At 37.9% G+C, this 25,014-nt stretch overlaps 1 protein-coding gene across 1 annotated transcript in view; it reads right to left on the bottom strand.

The window, feature by feature from the left end:
* Nucleotides 1-23,943, bottom strand: part of LOC137983615 (ankyrin repeat domain-containing protein 17-like) — a 35,801-nt gene extending 11,858 nt beyond the window's left edge. The window contains exons 1-16 of the mRNA XM_068830761.1: nt 23,768-23,943; nt 22,612-23,553; nt 18,425-18,531; nt 17,427-17,520; nt 16,536-16,642; nt 16,038-16,131; nt 12,299-12,402; nt 10,066-10,151; nt 9,247-9,329; nt 9,106-9,171; nt 8,075-8,189; nt 6,969-7,028; nt 6,052-6,195; nt 5,886-5,939; nt 2,074-3,133; nt 1,176-1,263 (exon numbers count right to left, since the gene is read on the bottom strand). Of these exons, the coding sequence (XP_068686862.1) occupies nt 1,176-1,263; nt 2,074-3,133; nt 5,886-5,939; nt 6,052-6,195; nt 6,969-7,028; nt 8,075-8,189; nt 9,106-9,171; nt 9,247-9,329; nt 10,066-10,151; nt 12,299-12,402; nt 16,038-16,131; nt 16,536-16,642; nt 17,427-17,520; nt 18,425-18,531; nt 22,612-23,441 (3,092 nt within the window). The 5' untranslated portion in view covers nt 23,442-23,553; nt 23,768-23,943. The remainder of the gene's footprint in view (nt 1-1,175; nt 1,264-2,073; nt 3,134-5,885; nt 5,940-6,051; nt 6,196-6,968; nt 7,029-8,074; nt 8,190-9,105; nt 9,172-9,246; nt 9,330-10,065; nt 10,152-12,298; nt 12,403-16,037; nt 16,132-16,535; nt 16,643-17,426; nt 17,521-18,424; nt 18,532-22,611; nt 23,554-23,767) is intronic.
* Between the last annotated feature and the right edge of the window lie 1,071 nt (nt 23,944-25,014).

The raw sequence follows: 25,014 nt of genomic DNA, 5'->3' as shown, positions 1-25,014 counted from the left end.
CCCATAAATTTGACTGTAGTTCATTTATACAGCACAACAAACTGTCCAAATGCAGCAGCAGTTTGTTTAAGCCAGACCAACCACATACATTAATTTTTATAACCAGCTTGTTTTCCAATAATTGTTCAGGCTTTCATGAGCAAAAATTCAGCTGGATTTTACAGAATTTGCTTTTCAATACCGATTTTAGATTGAAAACTTTTTACAAGTCTGCTTGCACTTGTCTGCTAGCTTGCTTTCAACTTGCTTTTGACAGTTTCTCAACTTTGATGGTTTGACATTTTGACAGCTTTGGTCGTGTTTAACCAATAAGATGTTTTGAACCATAATTTCTAACGAGAATTGAGATTGGTCTGTTTTAGTGTGCTTTACAAAAGTACAGAAACACGGCTGATGCTGCTCATAGGATTTCGAAAATAAAGTTTTCCAAAAATTTTAGCCGAATGCATGAGGAAACTAAGAAATTCTTTATTATAAAACAAATAAAGAAGCCTCGCCTGTAATCTGTTCACTTGTAAAGCACTTTAATAGGAAGCAGATAGAGTACTCAAGAAGTAAGGAAAACATTCCACTATGTCTTGTGTTGCCCCCTACACTTCTTTTGTCTTTTACACTTCTTTCTGTCTTTAACTTCGCCACTGACGCAACATTAAGTTTCTTTAGAAACCAAAGCCCTTTATTCATTTTTATATTACTTTTACTAGTTAGACAGTTAATTGGTCCAACTGAGATTTAGTTCCTCAATCAAGCACGTGCAGGGAAAGGGAATGAAAGGAGCACAAAGAAAGTGTTGTGCTACATGAATTTCACCATTAGCAGCGGGAGCAGGGCTGGTGCAGTGGTGAGAGCACTCACCTCCCACCAATGTGGCCCGGGTTCAATTCCTAGACTTGGCATCATAAGTGGGTTGAGTTTGTTGAACCAGCCATATATACTGTACTTACATAGTATTAAACTCTGTCTGATGCCAGACCATTTTACTTGTCAATGGGAAACCCCCGGGGAGTCAATGGGCTAACTGTTTCAGTCACAATCAAGTTCTAGGTTCACAGCTACTCTTGTGGCCATACATGTACAAGGCTAAAATAATCCTCTGCTGAATGCTGATAACAGCCCTATTCTGTGGTTCAGTCAGTCAGTCAGTTCACCAAAACTCTGTCATCCAATTAACTTACTTAGAGTTTGAGTTCCTTGTCACTTCTTTCCAGTTGTCATCACCCCTCCCCATTTGAGGATATTGCTGTTTTGATCTTGGTGAATGAACTACCAGTTAACAAAAGAAAAAGAAGATGGCTCAAGATAAAGTTTAACTACTAGTCTTTATGCTGTTATTATTAGAGGTACTGTAAGTCCAGCAATGCACTCAGCTACATGAAAAATTGCAACTTTTGTAAATGTTGCATTTTTGGCTAAATTTGTTGCATTTTTTTGCAAATTTTGTGTGCATTTTTTTGTTGAATTTGTCATTGCCACCTACTTTAGCAATATTATTAATATTTTTTACAATTGACCAAAGGTAGCACAATTGTTTTAAATTTGTAATTTTTTTGTAGCTGCATGCATTTCTGGATACAAGTGTATTATTATCACTATCTTAGCAGCAAGGTTTTACTTTTACCATGACTGATTTCTTGTTAGCCAGTTTATTATTCAAAGTAGAGCATGGAACTTATTTTAGAAAATTAATGCCATTGAAAGTCATTCTCCAACATGTCACCTCTTTATTCTCTGCTACATTTTCAGGTTGAGGTTAGAAGAACAACATTACTTTTGCTCTAAGAAGTGCATGCATGGTATTCTATTAATTTTTGCAATTTGATACCTGTCTTTGCCACTGCGTGGTGTCAATGGACAAGACACTTTTGTTAGTACTGTTCTTATAAACCAAGGGTATACAAATGGATTCCCAGTGGAAATATGCAGACAGTCCTGCGAAGAATTTAGTTGACTTGCACCACTCAAAACGTGATAAGCAATTATGGCTGTGTGACACCTCATGGATTGTGTGCAACTTTAGTTTCCTGAAACAAAACACTGACTACTGTACAGTAAATATAAGATCAAATAATTTACCTGGCTTTTGGTCGCGCTCTCCCTCACTTGGGGCTGTTCTTCCACTTCCCTGTGGATGACCACTATTCACTGTACCTTTTGTCAACACTCTACCACTGTCATTTCCTACTGATAAACTTTGTGAGTTATCAGTCACGTGTGGCCCCTCTTTAATCCTTTTAACCGGTGCTGGAGGTATGGCCTTTGCTGTTGTCACACTATGGGTAGCATCTGTAGAAATAGCTGAACACAACTTGTTACTGCCGTGAGCAGTGTTAATCGAAAGCTGTTGTTTACTGTGAGGACTCTTTCTTGGTGTTGCTGCAGAACTTGCCTTCTCACCTTGTTCCTTTTTGGGCGTTGGCTTGGACTCAGACTTCATGTGATGCTTTGCATCTGGTTTTGTGCAGTTGACAGTCTGGGATTGTGTAACCTCACTCATTGTTTTAGTGTTTACCTCCACTCTCTGTGTATTCACAGGATCTACCTTGTCCCAGTTTGAGGGATTGCTTTTCTTTTTCACAATCTTTGACAACTCATCATACTTTTGTCTAGAGTTCTTATTCTGAACTGAATGGTTTGTTAGGTCAGATTCTTTGCCATCACTTTGACTGCGCTGACGGTATTGGTCGTTCAAAGTAGGTGAATTCACTGATGTGGACACATCTCCTGTACTACTCAAAGGTCTCTTTAGTTTTAAAGAACCATTCTTAGCATCTGCGGAGGGTCTCTTGTTATTTCTGATCTCTTTTGTGCTTTGTCTGCTGTTCATGGTGTCCTGAAGTTTGGAAAATTCTGGTTTCTCTGGCGTCATTGCTTTGTCCTTTGCTTCCATAACTGGCTCATCAGTACACGGTCTTGTAGTGTCCACAACATCACATACTGGCTGTTCTTGGTCCTGTTCATCATCATCCAAGATTACTTCTTGAGGTCTATTGTCCAGTGGCAGATCATCGCCTACTTGTCCTGCACACTGCAGTTCACTGTCTTTTGCTTCTTTCCTTCTTTTCCGTTTGTCCCGTCTTTTGGCTGCAGCTTTCTTTTTTCTCACATCTTCTTTTTCTCTTTCATGCTCCAGTTCCTATCAAGATTTAATGCAGCCCTTACTTCAATTCTCAAGGCAAAGTTATTTGAGGAAGGGTTAGCAGGACAACTTTGGAGTAAGCTGACGTATACACCTTATTTCAAAATCGCTGCCACTTTAGTATTCTGTTGTTTCCATGCAAATTAGCCCTCATGGCCTCGTTCACGGTTAAATATTCTTTTGAATTTTACATTTGAAAGCGAGACCACAAGGGCTAATTTGCATGGAGACAAAAGAATACAAAAATGGCAGCCATTTTGGAATAAGGTGTATAGCACTTTTTAAAAAATTGCAGACTTTATAGTTCAACTTTTGCAAAACTGGATTGTTTTTACAGATGTTGATCCAATTTGAAACAACAGAAAACACAGTAGTAAAACCAGAGACCAACTTAAGTGGATTAAAATCTGCCAGTCACAGGGCTGGATATCTCCCTTTGCTCTGTTACACTTCACTGATTGATAGCAGTGAAAAACAAAACTGTTGATCAAATATGAACCATAGAGTCAGCAAGGTTATGAAAGGTATGTGGGGGCATCTCACCAACCAAGATTACGATAATGACATGACTACTTAAACCCAAGATTTAAAGTGGTACTATGATCAAAAAATCAACTGAAATGTTTTTTTTTTTTGGATTTCAAAACTATGTTAACTAAACACTAAGGGCTGGTTATTTAAACCAAGTCTAACTTAGACCATAGTTTACAGCAATCACTTTAACTCCAGAACCTTCTACATGTACAAGTGAGTTGCTTTAAGTTCACAAATGTTTTTCTCCTCTGCTTGTGCCTTCTTGACACTACTTTTGACATTTGACATCCTTTACACACTAGAACTGGCCACAATGAAAATGACTTAGGACTTGGTTTTGTATTAAAAGCACCAGCTAAACTTCGTTGAAATGACTGGCCCTAAGTGACCCAAGTTTTAAGCCTTAATTCAAAAAAAGACACTTGTTTGCTTTAACTAGAAGTTTCCTATTTTAATGGTCCACCATTACTAACTTTAAAATCTTGAGAGAGGTGGATTGAGGAATAAATTATGACTCACTAGTCTAGAAATGCAATGCGTTCGTATGCACCTGAAGTAATATGCAGCATGGGAGTTTTGGGCTTTCAGATTTTAAAAATTGTGTTTTGCATACATACTAAACTGCATTTACATGCCGAAATTCTAAGCTATTGAGTGAATGATGTCACTTTTCCCAAGCTCCGACCCTCTCAGGTCCAGTCAGTCAGTTTTCAACAGTGCACCATGAATTCCAAAACTAACACTCAAAGTAACAGCCTTTGGATAAAAATCAAAGCTCAAAATTTTGCCAGGCAAGCATTAAGCAAACACACTTTCAAAATCTGAAGGACAAAAGGAAGTGATTTTTTGATTATGGTACCACTTTAAGAACTTGTCATCCCTCAAAGTTTCACATACAAATGTATGCTGTATTCTGGACAAAAACCATGTCAGTGATATTGATTCCCATGCTTTTTATCATTCTTAGAAAGACCATGCATTCCAGTGAGCACCTTTTCACGCCTTAAAGCGTGAACAACCTCTCTGTCTACAATGTATTCAGAAATTGATCCCAACAACCCTTAGTTTCTAAACAATGCCACTTGCAAAATCTAACCGTGGCCGACACTGGACCATGTTACCTAGTCAATGGGGGACCCCTTGGGTTGAAATGTTGCTGGGCATTAGTGAAGATGCTGGCTGTATAAGTCAAATTGTCACAAACAGTACTCCTATAAACCACCTTCCTCAGAAAACACCTCATGAATATTAAACATTAATCAACCACCTTGTCACACATGTTACACAACACCTTAAAAAGTTATTTTATCCAGTGTCAGATACTATCTAGTGCATTGTTTTCATAGAGCAAAAACTCTCTTTCATAGTTATACATCATTCACTGGATTTAAATCAGTCTCACTCTAATTATCCCAGTAGTCTCCCAGATGCTGGTAATTTAAAAAAATAAAATGAAGTACAAAAAATTGTAAAAAAGAATGATAAAAAAGATAAAATCTAACGATTTGTAGCAGTCATGACTCCATTATAAAGGAAAAATTATATCAGATAATGCAAATTCCAGCATTTAAAGCGATTTTTGGTGCAAAGAATTAACAAAGGTGCGAAGATTATAAAAATACTTTCACACAAATGGAGTCTGATTGAACGTTGAGATTTGGCTTTAAAGCTCTTACCAAAAGCATTTCATGCACTAAACAGTCACATTTGTTTCTGCATTTCTTAAGCTCTATGAAACGCTTTAGCAGGTCTTGAGGCATTGTTCCATGCACATTCTTGTAGTGTTTGGCAATGGCGGAGGATTGTTGTTTATGCCCTTTCACACAATTATGTAAAAGTCCACATGTGTAACCTACACTGTACATTACCCGCATGACACAGGTCACATTGAAAATTATAAACAACACACTGCTGATTTATAATTGGTGGCTTTGTTTCTTTCACATTTAGCTCTCGTTCAAGTTTAGTTGGAGTACCCAACTAAAACCATTCCCTTCTGTTAGGCTTCCCAAATGTTTAGCATTGACAAGCTAAAGCAAAGATAGAAGAATACGACAACAGAACTGCTTGGCCTTCTCCAGCTTCATGGGGTCAATGGAAGAGGAAGACATAAGATAACCACAAGGGGTCATAGACTTAAACTCAGTTCCCACTGATCTCAGATACATGTACTGTGATCTTTCTCTAACTTGTACCTGCCAATATAAGAACTTACTCTCAAGAAAATTTCTGTATTTCTTTGAACTTTCTGTTCTTTTGCCTTCTTTGCCTGGAGAAATACAACATTCAATGACAATTAATATGGTCATTCCAGCAAATACTGTTTTCCTTTAAAATGTAATGAAGCCTTGTTACTAAGACCAAAAACAGTTCCCTCTAACCTTAGTGACCAAATCGTAGCACTTTGTTCGTCCAAGCATAATGTCGTCATACTTTTCCTTATCATCAACTGGTGCTACTAGGCACTTCTGACACTGGTCTTCGGATGGCAGATGGCTGACAACACCAAGTAGCCATTCCACTACCTGATGGGTGTAATTTAGAATACACATGTCAGCTCAAAAGTGTAGCATCCAAACAAGTTAAAATCTTCTTCAAGCATCCTTGAGTCGTCATTGATAAAATAATAAATCATATCTACAATGCATATCTGTTCACCAGGGTTAAAATTCACCATTTTCTGTAATACATAAATAATTCTTTTGGGAGCAAGTCATAACGGCATCCCAAGCTATGGTAAGGGGGAAAGATCAATAGTATCTCAAAGTCACCACAATAAAAATGCATCTCTTCATTTACATGTACAATCACGTACAAAGACAACCTGAGCAGACTTCATCTTCACAGTCATCTTCAGAATCAGTTTGACTCTTAAGATGACTCTGAAGCTAATGTCCGCTCAGGTTGCCAAAATGTCAGTCACTGCCAACAGTCCTCCTCAGGGATACTTTCACCCAGACGATCAACTTCAATCGAGGTTTGATTCCTTCTGTGAGCACATTCATATGTTAGTGAAACAAACTGTAAACTTTAAGATTCCCCTCACAGCTCAATGGCAGGACATTCAAGCTAGTAATAATTGGAAGGATAAAGTTTTGATTCTAGCAAGGAGCACTCAAATTCTTTCCCTTTCTATTCCTCCCCCTCATCCCTCCCCCCCCCCTCCCCCCCACAAGGGTTCGTCAAAAAAAATTAATACATCTTTTCATTGGTTCTGAATAGTTTTTTTTTTAATCCAATCACCAAACAAGGTGATTCCAAATTCATGCTGATCAAATTACACATAACACTGTCAAACCTCCACATGTCCATTTTTCATGGCCGCCACAAGAGGAGTGTTGTTCCGGATGTCACAAGCCTGAAAAAATACATTGTTCAGTCAACTACTAGTACTTGCTACAATGAACAACAAAATGCCAAAAAAACAGTTATCCTTTCAATATCTGGCCAGGATGTAAGCCATGAAGGTTGCATGTCAGATCCATGCATCTACCTTGTCACCCTTTATGCAATGTTATAATATCTTGCCCTTGGAAACAAACAAGGGAAAAAATTCAACTTCCCTTCTTCACTGCTGAGAAAGATAGTTGAACATATTTGGGAAAAGAAAGGAAAACATGTACTTGTCATAAGTTAAGGACCCATACTTACAGGACCTACCCCACTTCTTTAGCTTTATAGTACTTACTAAAAGTTTAATAAAATAATTCCCTTATGTTGAGATGCCAATTTCCCTACAGCAATATAATAGCCGGTACTAATTTATCCTCCACATTTTGTTTATCAAACACCCTTGTCACAGGGAGAACTTCATAAAAAGTTATTAATTTTTTTCTTCCAGTGTCAGATACTATCTAGTGCAACTCTTTCACAGAGAAAAATACTCTCTTTTGTAGTAATACATCACTCACTGGATTTCAATCAAATGACAACTCTCATTAGTATCACCCAACTAGTGGACTAATGCAAATCCTGCATTTTGATTGTCTGCGCTACTAGAGGACTATTATTAATAGTTCTTGAGTAGCGAAAAGCGTTATGCTTTCTTTCGTTTTATTCCCAAATATATATTTCTTTAACTTGCATTTGCTAACTTTATTATTGCCTTTTCTGTCCGACTAGTTGGGTGATACTAAAACAATTAGACCCCTTCGCCCTCAAGGGCCACGGGTCTAATTGTTAATTAGCCCAAGAGATACTGGAAAACTAGTACCCAACTGAGGCCTGAAGAGTAGGAAAAACGTTGCCCAGAAAACTCAAGTCTCATCTCTTGGAAGAGACCAAAGGGGTAAAGAAGGGCTTGAGCACTATGATGGCCTAGAATCCAGAACACTGAACAGTAAATTGATTGCCACACAACCAAGATTCGATGTCTCTGCATTTTTTCCTACACTATACATTTACCTCCATGTCTGCACTCTTCTTGTAAAGCTGCTTGGAAATCTCCAAATGTCCCTCTTTACAAGCCAAGTGAAATGGTGTACAGCCCTTTTTAGTGTGGCATTCCACATTAGCCGTCCTAATTAAAACAATAATTTATGCCATATTTATAACATCACTATGTTATTTTAAGGTGATAGAAATAGAGAAAAGTAGATCAATACATGGATCATTTTGCTTCTCTTGCATTCACTCCATTGGTCTCACTGATTACCCAATATCAAAAATACCATAATACTCTTTGTTTACATGTAAACTAATAAATGTGGATATATTAAAAATAATAATAATAAATAAAAAATAATAATAATAATCGTTGTTTGTCCCTCCAAAATTTTGCATAAGCATTGTTTTCATTTTCACTTTGCACTGACAATGGTCCCATGGTGAAGTCACAGGGGCCGACGATGCACTGTGTATCGATCGCTTACATTTGTTTACTCTTTTGTTCCTAAATTACACCTCAAGTGTAGTTAGAATAAATGATGCTCTTTTACGGAAAATTGAGATTCAGTTCTGTTTTTTTTTTTTTGCTGTGGAGATCTAGATCATTTATCAACTGGAGCCAACAGTTCATACAGCATACGGATTCCTCTAGACGTTTTCAATATGATCGATGGAGCTTTGACAGAGTCATAAATTTTGATCAATGAATCAACAGGCACAACAGTTGCAGCAGCAATTAAGAGGAATAGATTGCATATTAATTCTTGAATATTGATTAGCTGGACCCCCAAAATTTTGCAATGGACCCCCAAATTTTCACAAAGGGGTCCAGAGGACCCCCATTTGAAAACCTGGATACATCTCTGGGTCCCCTCCCCTTAGAAAGGCCTGATATTCAGGTTAGGTCCCAAGAGAAACTGGAAACAATGCTTATGCAAAATTTTGGAGGGACAAGCAAAGAGTATTACCATATTTTTTATATTGGCTAATGGAGTGTGTCTTGCCAAAGTCACCAAAATAATGTTCAAAAATGAAATATATCAACACACCTGCTTAGCAAAAGAGAGACAAGCTCAATATGACCCTTTTCCCCTGCCAGTGTCAAAGGATTTTCTCTGAAAAAAAAAATGCAAGTCAGTTTATATAAATTTATATAAATTATTCACATCCAAGGGGTCTGACTTGCTTACCTGCTGTTCGGAAAAGGTGCATTTACACTAGCTCCATACTCTAACAACAGTTCAACTATGTCAACATGGTTTTCACGGCAAGCCTGCAAGAAAGAATTAATGACAGATTGATCATCTATGCACCCCAAGGCTGCTGCCTAAGAAAATTTTCCGGGAGCCCCTTCGGGCTTCCAACATTAAAAGTTAGTAGCCTGAATCATTTTTCAAGAGCCCAGAATTAATTAATTCCAGTTGGGATCATATTTACAAGAAAGTGAGGATGAATCAAGTAAGGCGCCCGTCCAGGCTACTTGTTCAGAAATTTGGTTGCCTGTGCTCGCAAATAAGGTGCCCCAGGCATAGGCAGCAACCTTGCACCCTTATAGATAGAACATCACATACAATGTAAAAAGGGTATTTACATTTTTTTACTGTTTTAACCTTCAATTCCTGGGAGTGGGACTCACATATTTTGCTCTGTCTAATCCCAGATGATTTTACTTGTCAGTGGGGATTGGTTCAAGAGTCAAAGGGTGAACATTCATAAAATAGTAATGTAATAGATGGAGATAAAGGGAAAACTGAAAAACAAAAACAAAAACAAAAACAAAAATCGAAAAAAAAGCAAAAACTCAAAACTTGTGAAAAACTCAATTAAGAAACAAACCTGATAGACAAAATGTTGGAGCATTGTACAATTTACCTGTAAGTATTTTAATTCTACCAATTTATGGAGATAAACTCATGGTCACCATCATTATACAATTTAATTGCTCTATGTCACTGAACAAAGGATAAGCCCCAAGTAATCACATGATTTGGTAATTCCTTCCACATTACCTGAAATAGAGGTGTTATACCAGTTTTTGTTCTGCAGTCTCTGTTTGCCACATTTTCAAGGAGAAGTTCAGCAACATCCCTATGTCCTAAAATTAAAGAAAAACCAATTAATAAATACCAGTATCTAACTTGCAATTTAAATCACAGATTCAAAGCTTTGACTTAATGTAATTACTATGTAACGCATAGGAAAAACCAAAATACCATTTGTTTACTACTTTTGAGTTCAAAACGTCACTTAGGATTTTCACACATTATCTTGAATCTGGTCCACACTTTTGTAGCATAAAGAACAGAAGAGGTACTGATTGACCAGTATATGTACTTATAATTTGAAGGGTCACACCAAGATTTTACCCATGGAGTCAAAGGTAGAACCATCTTGTACAGCAGACTTCTAAGCACTAAAAGACAGTGCTTCTTAGAAGATAATTATTATTAGCATATTATTTGGATGGTCATAACATGAAGATTTGATCCAACCGTTCCAATTTTTAATGACTTTAATTTGTATAGCACAAGAAACAGCACAGAAATGTACTGGTATTGTTTTCATTTAGAGTCCCATGACGGTTATTTTTCCCCCGTTTTTTAACTCCATGTTCAAACATCAAAAGTGTCTGGAGTGTAAAAAAGGTAAAGTCTCTGTTACGAACCTGAAAGGCCCATCAAGCCGCGCTTATCTCTGGTTCCGTAGCATGAAGCGACTTTAAGGAGTATTTCTACTCCCCCCTGGATGGGATGCTAATCCATCGCAGAGTTACCCCCAGCACTTTCGCTGGTACCCATTTATACACCTGGGTGGAGAGAGGCACTGTGAGAGTTACGACTCTTGCCCAAGAACACAACACAATGTCCCTGGCCAGGACCCAAACCTGGACCACTCCATCCAGCACTTCAACCATGAGGCCACCGTGCCTCCCACTCCATCTGGAGTGCAGTAATTCAAAGAATTTTCCCTCAATGTGTATTCAAGTGTTTTGGCGGGCATTTGATTTATATGCAAAAAGGATTTGGCAGAGCAAGTAGGGACCTGGTAACTAATGATGTCAAAGAAGTCAAGAATGTAATTCCATTCATTTGCATCAGAAGGGTAACTATCGTCCAAAATTTATATAAAGACTTCACAAAATAAAAAAAAGATGACTTCATTAGTTATCAGGACCCAACTGGCTTGGCCAGAATTTTTTGCGTATAAATCAAGTGCTTACTAAAATGTGAGGATACACTATGGGGGAAATTCTTTTTAAGTAGTACAATCCAGACACTATAGATATTAGTTGATTTTTCGATTGCAGCCTGAAGCTTGGCAGCTTTATTGCTTCCACTGAGCAGCATTATTGCTTTCACTGAGCAGGACGTCAATATTCGACTTGGAAAAGCCTGGGCTGCCCTGAATGGCACGAACGATATCTGGAAATCCAATCTACCAGATCAGCTCAAAAGAGACTTCTTCAGAGCAACAGTCGAATCTGTTCTTGTTTATGGCTCGATCTCCTGGACACTGACATCGGCTCTCGAGAAAAAGATTGATGGTTCATATACGAGAATGTTAAGAGCAGCTTTGAATAAATCCTGGACCGACCATCTCCCCAATGCAGAACTGTCTGGAAATATCCCTCGTGTCACTGCAACGATTCGCCAACGAAGACTACGCTTTGCTGGCGTAGCAAAAATGAACTGTCCTCAGAAGTGTTACTTTAGGAACCGTCTCAAGGTAAACGCAGCCGTGGAAGACCAAGAAAAACATACGTTGACCAACTGATTGCTGATACAGTGTGCACCTATGAAGATCTCGCAAACTTAATGGACGACAGAGATAGATGGAAAGAACTTATCAATGAGAGCCAAGCTAGCTCGACCTGATTGATTGATGATTGATAGATTTTTTTTTTCAAAAAGTTAAAAAACAGGGAAAAATAAGTGTCAAAGGGACTTTAACCTTTTCAGTGTTGAGAGTCAGACTTCTACATCTATTTTACTCTGTCTAATGCCAGACAATTTTACTCATCCACCAATGGGGGCTACTTCAGAGATAACTGGGTTAAATTATCACATGTAAATGCTTCAAAAAGGAACTCAAAGTTTAGAATTGCGATGGGTGTTATATGCAGCACTCATTAGACTTAAACTACCATGGGGTTTCTTTCATTAGCCTAAATTTGCAGGTTCCTGATTTCCTCACCCTCACAAACATTTACTCTGACGATATTTATTGTAATAATAGTCAAACCTTTCCAACAAGCCATGAAAAGTGGACTCTGACCATAGTTATCAGGGAGTTCAACATCTGCACCATGCAGTAAGAGCTGCTCAGCTACAGCCACATGGCCCTCCCTGAAATTCAGTACAGATACCAAACAATCATTACAAATAATTAACAGTAAATAAGTTATGCTTTAGATAACATTAACCTTTTCACTCCCGTAAGGGCTACTGAGACTTAAAGACTTTATTAAAATACAATAAAAAACGTTCTCTGGCTAAAAATTTTGAAAAAGAATATAAGCTTTTGGCTGTCGATCTACAGCCTTCCACGGATAAAACGTTGAATGTAAATTAGTGAAATATATACAAAAAAGGCGAGATAAAAAATGATAAAAAGAACAGAGTAAAGGTATGAAGAATGGTGGCTATTGTTTAAAAAGAATTTTATACTGATTAGGAATCGGCTTAAAGTTATTGTCAGCATGCTTGGTAGAAGAGGTGTGCCAGGCCTCTAGAGTTTTCCTAACACGAAAAGAGCCTTTGTCGATAACTCGAGAATGATTGAAATCAATGCGATGACCGAAAGACCACGCATGTTTCGCAATGTTTGACCCATTAGCACATGTTTTTACATTCCTAACGTGTTCTTTCTTGCGGGTTTCAAAGCAACGGCCAGTTTCACCTATATAACACCAATCACAATCGGCACAGGGTATTTTATAAACCACGTTGGGTTGGTGTTCAATAGCTGGTCTGAATTTAGGAGAAAGGAATTCTTGTTGTAAAGTCTTGAGGGGCTTATTTACAACTCGGATATCGTGTCTTCGAAGAATTCTTGTTAGAGGTTGCGTAACACCATTGATAAAAGGAAGGACAGCAAAACCGTTAGGGTTCTCTTGAGGCGTAAACCATTTAAAAAACATGCCAACCAATTCTTCAGGTGAAGGGATGGCATGTGTGGGTGGTTTGGAAAATTTCTGCTTTAAGATATTGGAAATAACAAAGGAGGGATAGTTGTTGGCTCGTAGAGCATCAAAGACGTGATTGATTTCGGTATTTTTCCCTTGCGGTGTACTTGGGAGTTTAATTGCGCGGTGTAGGAGGGTCTCAGCTGTGCTGATCTTGTGGCGTTTGTCGTGGTGAGAAGAAAAGTCTAAATATCTGTCCGTGTGAGTTGCTTTGCGGTAAACATCAATAGTGATCATGTTATCCTTGCGAGAAACCAAAGTATCCAAGAAGGCGATCTGTTGGTCAGATTCCTCTTCAATAGTGAATGAGATGTGTGGATCGATGGAATTAAGTGTAGTGTGAAAAGAGTTAACAGCATCTCTTTTGATGATGCAGAAGCTATCATCCACGTAGCGTTTCCATACTTTAGGTTGTACTTCAGACGTGTTAATGGCCATTTCTTCGATCGCTTCCATGCACAAGTTCGCCACCACAGGGCTGACGGGGCTACCCATCGCGCAACCATGGATCTGTTTGAATATCTTATCATCATAAATAAAGTAATTGTTAGATAAGATAAATTTCAACAGAGAAATGATTTCATCACTGTCTAAGCTCGTGCGTGAAGGAAGTGAGTTGTCCTTAAGTAGTTTGTTGCTTATGTAATCACAGGCTTTGTCTACAGGAATAGCTGTAAATAGTGATACCACGTCGAAGGATAGCATAACTTCGTCATCTTGGATGTCAACGTTAGAGATTTCTTCAGCAAACTTGGCAGAGTTAGGAACAGAGAAACCATTACTGTTTTGTAAAGGTGACAAGATGTCGGTAAGAAACTTGGAAGTATTGTAGAGAGCTGAGCCAATGGATGAAACAATGGGTCTAACAGGGTTTCCTTGTTTGTGGTGTTTGATTGATCCACGAATGGCTGGTGGTATGGCATCAGTGGAGTGGAGTTTGCGGTAAGTGGAATCACTGATCTTATAATGATTCTTCAGGACGAGAAGCCTTTTGTTGAGTTCACGTTCAATCCTCTTGAAGGGGGATTTGAGGACTAGTTCATAGGTGTTACGATCACTAAGTAGAGAGTCCATTTTACTGTCGTAATCACTTTTATCCAGGACAACAAAACAGTTTCCTTTATCAGCTTTCATTAAAATCCTGGTCTCATCTTTTTTTAAATCTTGAAGGGCTTTTCTTTCATCAGCATTGAGGTTCTTATGGGAAGGTGGTCTTGCTTTGTGAAGAATCGTAGCCGTGGAGTTACGAATGAAATTCTTCGATTCTTCTGGTAGATGGTGGATCGCGGCTTCTACTTCAGCAACAATATTCTTGTGTGGGATTTGGTTGGGAGTTGGAGCAAATTTAGGACCCTTTTCTAAGAGAGATCGTTCAGAAACAGTGAGAGGTTTTTTGGATAGGTTAACTACCCAATTGCTCTTGTCTACAAGGTTCGAAGATGAATTAAATTCATTGTGAAGGTTGCTGAGTTTTTTGGAGTGTCTGGTATTAATAATGTCGCGGACGGCCTCTGCTCTTCTTTTCAAGAAATCCTTGAGTGCCATAAGGTTATCGGAGGAGACCAAAGGTGTCAATTCTTTGAGTGTTTCTTGGATGGTACGATTCTTGGTTTTAATTTGGTCATGGCAAATGGAGACTCTAGCTTTCATACAATGCATGCTTGCTCGTTCCATTATACGTTTAAATATGAGTTGTTTTCCAGGAGGCCTGAATCTCAGAGACTTTGGGATCCAGTTGTGTTCAAGCGCCTTGTGAGTGAAGTGCAAATGGCGGTGGTGTGCTTCGAGCTTGTAGGTCGTTTTTTCCAGAAGTCTTGCAAATCTTAAGGCATCCTGCCCTGCCTCGCGGCGAATACGATTAAAAATTGAAGCGCAGCCAGGATTAGGCATATTAAAATACAATAAAAAACGTTCTCTGGCTAAAACGACAGCCGAAAAGCTTATATTCAGCCGAAAGCTTATATTCTTTTTCAAAATTTTTAGCCAGAGAACGTTTTTTATTGTATTTTAATATGCCTAATCCTGGCTGCGCTTCAATTTTTAATTATAGACTTTACTCTGTCTAATGCCAGACGATTTTACTTGTCAATGGGGAACCCCTCGGGAGTGAAAGCGTTAAATGAAAATTTCAAAAAAATTCATGGGAATGAGCTCATGCAATGTAGTCCAGGGACAAGTGAAGTCTACATGGCCCTTTACTATCTACATTTAGTAAATTTTCAGCTCCGACTATTGCATTTCTAGCTTTTTGACTGGCTAAAAAACTCCGACTATGAGCCAATAGTCGAAGTTTTACGTCATATGAAAAATAGTGCGCCAAGATGCTCTTTCCAGACGCTTTGTAAAATTGTGGAAATAAAAATCGGCGGCAAAACCTGGTTTGAGAATTTACTAAAACAATATTCCATTTGCCCTTGTTGGATATGAAGTGATTATAACCAACTCGCGCTACGCGCTCGTTGGTTATTTTATCACTTCATATCCAACTCGGGCTCATGGAATAATTGTTATATAAGAGCAAGGCATTCTTATCTTTGCAGTCTCCAAGTAAAAAGAATACCTAGAATGAATCGTAGTGACTTTGTAACAACCTGGATCTTGGGGCCCTCAAGTATGTTAAAGCAATGGTTTTGTAGACAACAGGAGCTGGTCATTTCACCCAGTCTCTTTTTCTCCTTTTCTCCATATAAAGGAGGAAGTTAAAAATTATTGATATGCAAATATTCAGTCTTCAGCCAGTCAGAAGATTAAAGAGTAAGGGAGAAGCCTTAGCGTGCCTCTCTGATAAAAACAAACCTGGTGGCTTCCATAAGAGGAGTACATCCTGTTTTAGTTTGATGATCTCCTTTTGAGTTGTGTTTGAGCAGAAGATCCACCACGTCAACATGACCTGTTTGAATGGAGAATAGTTATTGACGATGACATGAAACAGATTTTGGAATAATAATACTGTACCTAATTTGGAATACACAAGACAGTGAAAGGGATCCTGTATACTCAGGCAGCACCAACTTTTAACCTTAGCTCTTTATGCAAGGTTAATAAATTATAACAAAAATTAATGCAAATTGATAAAAGAATATGGAAATTATCTTCCCGGGTATGGCCTTGGGTTGCAAAATTACCAAGTCCTTGTGAACATCTATCCATTCCCTTTTTGGCACTTAAGCTTTAAAAGAAATAACCAAAATCATCTTTCCTCTGTAGGACACCTGGCATCATTTGAGTAAATGTATGCATTAAACAAAGTAAGGCAAATTTATGTACATAATCTATGTAAATGTGTGCTTATACCTTTCCAGCAGGCAAGTGTAAGTGGTGTATCGTCATTACTTCCAGAGGGTGTATTTATTTCAGCCCCTTTGTTCAACAGAAGACAGGTGGTTTCTACATGGCCTTCTCTGAAAGCAGCATAGAATACAAGGTTTCCCAGTCAGTGAGAATTGCAAAAGTAGCCAGTCTGATCACGGAAATGGTAATCAATCGGTCATGTTACACGATACTCTCAGCACCAAATCGTTATTTTCCCGTGTTTGGGTAAAAAGGTGAAAGGTGCTTATCTTCAACTAAAGCAGTATTGCACTTTGTTTACAAGAAACACTTTACAACTCTTCATACATGTAGGTTTCCCCTACTATTTTTACAATCATGTTTCTTGGGCATATCTACCGAGATACATGCACAATATATATAATAAATAAATATTATGATGATTATGTTTTTGATGATGATGATGATGATGATTATTAGTATTATGATGATGATGATGATTATTATTATTATTGCGATGATGATGATGATGATGATGATGATGATGATGATGATGATGATGATGATGATGATTATTATTATTATCATCATTTCACTAGTCCACTGCCAAGGAAGGAACTGTTCCACGAAAATTGTGCCACACCTTGCGGCCTAGGATACACTGCATTTTCTGTTCTCATTCCAACCATCAGACTTCAAAACCCTCTTCTTAACCAGCCAAAATGTCCCCTCCATTAAATAAGGGCTTAACCAAGGAGAGAATATTTCTGTATTGTTCTCATCCTGTTTGACACTAACTAGTGCTACAAAAACAAATGGCACCAAGACTTTGAAACCTCTCTTGTCAAAATCATTATCATTATTCTTAGACTCCACTTATCACTTCTGTCCTTCGATCTACCAGGAATTTATTACCTGGAGGCTAACATTAGCGGAGTACACCCAGCTTTGTTACGATGTTCTATATTTGACTTGTGTTCGAGAAGTAGTTCAACCACTTTAGTATGACCTGAAAGGGAAGAAAATCAGTAACAGCTGAAATGAGATGGTGCACAAATAATGCAGGTAAGCTTCAGTTTCACTCTCTTATTATGTATCACTTATAGAGTCAGTGTGGCAAAGTGCTAAGGTGTTCAGGCTGAGTTCCCAAGTTCCTCTCTTTCCAGTTAATTATTCTCATACAAATCATTGGATTAGTGACTATTAATTTTTAATACTTTGAACAGCTTTTGAGCTATTGTAATAATAACAATAATAATAATAATGATAATAATAATTATAATAATGAGTATTTATTCATCACATAAAAATACACATCAGATGTTACAATAAATTAATAATATCTACATGTATAATTATGCACAAAAGTACAAATAAATAGAAGAATATTAAACAATATCCACCTCTAAAAATCTAAAATATAAAATTATGAAGCTAAGTTATACTTAAAAATTAATCTAACAAAAAAAGCTATTTTTGAAACATTCTGTGTTAATATTGGGTCTTAAAGTAGATCTATTCCTAAGGCATGCAGATGATTCGTTATACCGAGGGAGTAAGATATTCAGAGCATGGTCTCTGTGCTTAAATTTGTTAACAAGGCGGTGATCACATATTTCTACAAGCTCTAGATATATAGCACCTCATATAACACCTTTTCAAAAACTTTGAACAACATTATGATCAGAAAGACTAGCTGCATAGACTGAGAGGCCATACAATATTAATTTTCAGGAAGCACAATCACATTAAATAGGTGATCTATTTCACTTTGTTGAAGTAGTTTATTTTTAGTTGTGTGTAAGGTCTCTCGAAGGGTCTTTGTAGATGTAAATTTGTGAATAAACAAAACCTGTACAATTAAAAAAATCTTTTTCACCAAAAATTGTAAGAAAGCAGTTCTTTTACTGTACCTTTCCAGCAAGCCAGAGTAAGTGGAATGTTGTTTTCACTCCCAGAGGGAACATTGACTTCAGCATTGCTATCAAGAATCAACTTGGCCACTGAGTAATGACCCTCACTAAAAACAGAAAACAAGATTTGTCAAATTCAATATTTGTCAGGAATGTCCAGCAGGTTAACATAATACCATAATTGCAGACTCAAGGCCATCCTTGTACATAAGAACAAACTTTGTGGTAATCAACGATTAGTAAGGTGTGTTCAATTTCCTGTTAATCCATTGATGATGCACTTGATAGACAAACATCTTGACTCTCCATAGCATACAATAAGGGGTATTACTAGACAGTCACCCATCCAGGTATAAGCCCCATCCAACAACTTGACTTTGGTGGACAAATCGCAATCGTTTATTTCCCTTGAGCAAGCCATTGATTATCACATGAGAATGAGACAACTGTGTGCCAGCCAGTCCAAGATAGCACCAGTCCAAAATGTTCAAAATTATTGTATGGCATCATGAGCAATACCTGAGCCAACTTCCCGTGGGAAAGACATGATTACATGTAGGATGACTTCTCCTTCGTTGAATGCAATAACATAATAATAATAATAATAATAACAACAATAATAATAATAATATTTAATGTTCTACCAAGATTGTTTGGAAGTCATACATGTATGTGTTAGAACACCTCCTTTTCCTTTCTTATCTTCTCTCTAGTGATTACAATAATGGTATCTTTAAGTGTAAAAATCATTGTATTATTTTCTTTCAATACTACAAATTCCCAAGGAATTTGCAGTTTCATAGTGTCGACAGCTACTACATGTTCTGTGAGGGAGCTCAGAAAATTGTACAACATACATTTTTAGACAAATGCCTTAGTTTGATTTACATACGCACATTGTATCATTATAAAATTGCGCACTTGTACAGCATATTCAGCTATTACTGTTCAGGGATCATAGAATCTGCTACTTGCTCTCTATCGATGGATATCTCGTCACGCTATCATTAAATTTTGGTGTGAGTCATCGACTGAAGCAAGTTTTTGCCTTTTCATACCTGATAGTTTAGTACTGCATGACTATGGTTGATTTTCAGGTTTTAGTCACGAGTCTTGTTGGTGTTGGAACGAATGGCACTAGATGTGTGATTGTAGAGAGGATTCTTAATGATTTACTGCACATTTCGCTCCTTTCAGCCTTAGTTTTTAGCAATTGTTACAGTATTGCTACAATCATAGACAAAAGTAGTTGGGAAGGTTATGTAAATGAACCACATCAGAGCTGTATTTCAACCTGCTTTTGTTAAAGCTCAAAAGAAATAGTTTCACTTTCTCTTACGTAGCCCCCCTCCCCCCTATTCAATGTTGGAAGGTAAGTCAACAATCTTCCACTGAAACCATTCAGTTTTGCACAACATTGAAGGAGGGGGGAGGAGAGAGAAGCAATAAAGACTTCAAAAGTGCTAACCTTCCCAACAGTTTTGTCTAGGATTGTAGCTATAATTTACAATTTATTAAGGTTCTATTGAAATTCAGTCAACATCAAGTTATCATGTTTACGAGCTTAGTTCAATACTCTCTAAATCGATTGTACACCGAATTATTGTTTTTCGATCCCTTCAAACCTATCACCACCACCATCACTTAACTGCAACTGCTAAGACTGTTCTGCTGCTTTTACTACTCATTGCTACAAGTCTACTTGTACTACTACTACAGTTTTACATCGTAAAATTATCATAGATTTTACCAGTTATCGTTATTTTGTAACTCAAGGAACTGAGATTTTGAACTTTGATTAAATCTGCTGTATATATCATCTATCAAGGGAGTTCAATTTGTCAATATTGCCCCGCACCAAACAAGTTATGTACCCCTACAATTGTTGAAGATCACTGAAGAATTTTGCAACCAACTACAATGTGCAATATTGAGTTTAAAAAGGAAAAATAACTTTCCTCAATTTGTTTTCATGTCGTTAACAACACACAACATGCAACAATTTACTGCAGATATTGGAGCTTTTTAATTTTAGGCTACATGTATTTAACAAAATGACTGAAATAAAAAAGTAAATTCCAAATTTGTTTACTTATGCTGTGAATTAAGTTGACTATATTTCCTGGTTGAACTATTTCCTCTTGCCCGCATTCATAATGGACAATAAAATATACAGAGAGAAACTGTTTAAAAAAGTAATCAGTTGAAACCAAGAATAAATTTAAACCACAACTTTACTTATGTAGCCATTTTTTGGAAATTTTCTTACGGGGGCATAGTTTTTGAATGGATATAGAGAGTGTTAAACATCACAAAATTAATCCAAAATAAATTGGATGCGAAGTTCACCCATGCGACAGGCAAATAAAGAATGGAAGAAATGAATGGAAAGAATTAACAAAATGAGCAAAAGCAAACACAACAAAGCAAGGGTAGTTTGATGCCAAAAGGGAAACAAAAACAAATTGAATTATGTTATATATCTTGTGTGTCAGATACTTCAAGAAGTATTTTTACTGATGTCCCAATAATTTTTTTAAAAGATGAATACATTAAGCCTATATTGTATTTTCCATCAACTGTACATAATGAGGAAGCCTGATGACAATAAGCTCTCAGCTTCTATTGGACTTTCTTGTCACATTCACAATTATTATTCACGACTTCAAATAAAATCATTGTAAAATGTGTCTGAAGGAAATTACACTGTGAAAGGGAAAAGTAATCCTCTCTTAAAACAACTGCAAAATTCTGCCAGATTTAACAGGATTCGAACCTATGACCTCTGTGATGCCTGTGCAATGCTCTACTGACTGCGATATGAAGACAATCATTTGGGCGCAGTTCAGTCATATTAGTTGTTGTTATTTCATTCATCAAGTCCTTTCATGGGAACACATCAGGGAAACACATGGGCCCAACAAATTAACCTGCTCCCAACTGAGTGGCTTCATACATGTAGCTCAGTTTGGTAGAGAATTGCACCAGCATCGCAGAGGTCATGAGTTCAAATCCCACTGAAGACACCAGAATTTTTCAGTTGTTTGTGAGAGAAATTGCTTAACTTGTCCAGATAAGAGCAAGAATCACTTCTCCCTGCATTTCAAATATATACATTTATTCGATTCAAAAATTACACTCATAAGCATTTACCCAATAAAACTTGGAGTTTCAGTGTAAAAGTGAGCGCTGGTGTGGAAACTGGGAGCAGTGACTGGTTTTTTTTTTTTTTAACAGCCGCAAATGTTTGAAGCAAGAGGGTACTGGAAATGTGCATGAAAGTATTAAAAGAGCGAAGAAAAGTGTGCATATCTTTAGCCTGTGTGGCAGGCGTTACTATTTTATAAGCAAAGGGATAATTTCAAAAACAATGGCATGTCAGTTCATTCTTTGAATTTAAACTTCTGTTCTTCTAAAATTTCTGGCCCCTTTTCAGCAAAGAGTTACCTTTTGAGAAATGCTGAGCGTAGTTGAGCAAACAACAATTTAAATTTATTGTCATGCTTGAGAATAAACTGCGAGTAGTCTCTTATTTTCCTTTGACATAGTAGAGTGCGGGATTGCATGACACGCCTTGTTTTTACCACTGGCATTTGTATAAAATAATAATTTCACCCATCATGCGTTGCTTTGAGGAAAGAAGGACGACTGCTCATGGTCTAGCGCCAGAATTGATTTCCTCTTCGCTCAACGGTTGAAGACGTTGCAGAACAATTTGACTCGGTGGTCAAATGTTAAGAAGTTCAAAGACTGAACATGTACGGTTGAATGCTGATCAATGACGACCCACTGGAAAAATACTCAACTAGAAGACTGTGAGGCTGTAAGATTCCCTTCCACGTGCATGTGACGTCATCACCGGTATCAATACCCCAGATTATAGACATAATAACATCACAATCGACTGCGCATGCTTCCGATCTTACATCCCACAATTTTTGATTTTTTTTGCTTATATGAAGAATAGGCTGCTGCCTCGCTAAGGCTCGCCAGCAAAAAATTCATGATGTCATCCACCTCCATATCATGCAGCTCTCCGAGACTGTTTCCGACAATACAATTATTATAATCAACATTTGGGGCAGTTTAGTTGTCGCCTGTGCTCGATCAAGATCAGAGATTCAGAATTCTACCCCTTCAAGGACCAAAAAAAACCTTTAAAAAAACCTCTAACAATGCATACATACCGTGCAGCAAGCATAAGTGGTGTACAGCCATCTTTTGTTCGATGCTCTATATTTGACTTGAATTCCAACAGAAGTTTTACAACCTCATGGTGACCTTTCCAACATGCACTTGTCAACGGAATGTCATTATTACTTCCACTTGGCACATTGACCCTTGCGTCCCTTTCAAGTAGTTTCCTTGCAACATCAGTATGACCTCCAAGTGCAGCAAACATGAGTGGAGTAAAACCCTCTTTTGTGCGGTGCTCAATATTTGCAGTTCTCCCCAAAAGCAGTTCCACCACATCACAATGCCCCTTCCAACAGGCAAATGTAAGGGGGCTGTCCTTGTTGCTGTCTGATTCAACATTAATCTCAGCTCCATGATCAAGCAACATGGCAGCCACCTTAACATGACCAGCCAAAGCTGCAAACATCAGTGCTGTACATCCATCTTTGGTGCGATGCTCTACATTTGAGGTCCTTTCCAACAGTAACTCCACAATGGCTTCGTTGCCAAGGGTGCAGGCCCATGTGAGGGCACTATCAGAGGTGGTCTCCGTTGGGGCATCAATGTTGGCGTTGTGGTCCAACAAATAACGTGCTACATCAACATGTCCTTGACTGCACGCCTCTAACAACGGTGTATTTCCAGCTTTGTTTCGGTAATCAACATGTGCACCGCTTTCCAACAACAACTCCACAATGTCAAGTTTCCCTTGTCGACATGCCAGACTCATCATCTCGTCCAAACTCACGTCCGCTTCGGCTACAGAACGGAACACGGGGTCAGTTTCGTCAATCTGTCCTGGTTCGGGAATTTCATCGTTCTCTTCTTCACCTGAACTCATCGTCCACAAGAAATGTGGACCAAAATGTCCTCCACTTTAATACGAACCCCTTGCGCTGTGAGAGTGAGGGAGGGCGCCCGTGGAGATTCAGTTTCGACGAGATTTCATAGCCCTATTAAGTTTGTGTAAAGAAACTACGTATTAGAACACAACACCATCAAAACACACAAAACGAAACATCAGCTGTACAAATTAGTACCTTAATCTCATTCTTCCCCTGTTTTTAGTACAACATTTTCTTCTCAAGGGAACAGTTGCATGTAAATTATGAACCTCGACTTACCATACAACTTAATAATTCAAGAATAAAATTGAAACTCCCATACCTTGACGAATTTTAGCGACCAAGCACGGCCGCAGAATTAAAGGTATAAAATAGCTAGGTGTGGGGGATTTACCAAGGACCTCATCCACGGGAAAGTGATGAAGTTTTCCCCGTCGAAATCACTTATTATCTCTCACAAATTGTTAGCTGTTTGTGGCCGGTGCGGCGCGCAGGATCAACACATGCACATTGAGGGCCAGGTAACCGAGCCGCTTACATAAAGCGCAGTAATGTTTGCGGTCGAATGACCTTTCTCTATTTTTTGGTTATTTATTTTCTCTGGCGTGCCATCCTTTGCGTCATAAATATGTTGCCGAAGGGGTTAATTCCGCGATTCGCTTACATTGTAATTTTCATATTTTCTTTGGGTTATCAACCCTGGCGAGGACTCGTTTAGTAATTTCGTCAGTGTTTTTGAGCCAGAAATCAACTAAAATCGAACAGGTTTCATTGATTTTGGACAAAATACACATTTTAGCCACACGTTTGCAGTTAACGTGGTTCTATATATTTCTTCTACTTTCAGCAATAAAAAAATTTCGTCCAAGAAAACTCTCACACTGTATTTGAAACTGTAGTTTCAAAAAGTTATCGTTAAAAGAGGAAGGAAAACTGGTGCGAACATGCAAAGACCATCTTCATTTTCCTGGCCCTAAATTTATTAGGACCAACGGCGTTACAAATCAACCAGCCCTTCGCAACCTTTTGTCCATATGGGAATGTTTGCAATTACATCTTTATTGCTGTCTTTAGTTGGTGTCAACTGTTTTCAGCGTCGGGGCACCAAATACAGAAATTAAATCAAATCAACTCATACAAAATCGTAGGTTGGTTTTTGAAAAGACCACTTAAAAATAGCATCGTTAAACGTATTTCAGTATTTAAGCGATAGATATAGGCATATTTTTATCCCCTAAAAATTTTTCATCTGTTCGGATTTCCTGCTGAAATTCTAGTGATCCGAAAACTATAGGGATCAAAACTTACCTTTTCGAAAATTTCAGCCAGAAAAAAGGCTCCTTAAAATTCTAGGTGACCTTTTTAGGGTAAAAATCCGTTAAAAATGGGCAATTATACCATTTTTCAGATGTTCGAAAATCCTAGGAGAGGCAGGCAAGCAAGAAATTTTACAGCAAATTAAGTTCCGAAAATTCTAGATCTCAAATCGTCTTCCGAACAGATATTTCCGAACATTGACGTTGGGTGCCCCTGAAGAGTGGAGTACCATCCAACTCAATTGAATCACAC

This window comes from Montipora foliosa, chromosome 13 (assembly GCF_036669935.1).
Source record: "Montipora foliosa isolate CH-2021 chromosome 13, ASM3666993v2, whole genome shotgun sequence".
Lineage (NCBI taxonomy): Eukaryota > Metazoa > Cnidaria > Anthozoa > Scleractinia > Acroporidae > Montipora > Montipora foliosa.
The sequence above is the reverse complement of the archived record's forward strand: the minus strand, read 5'-3'. Positions and strand labels throughout refer to the sequence as shown.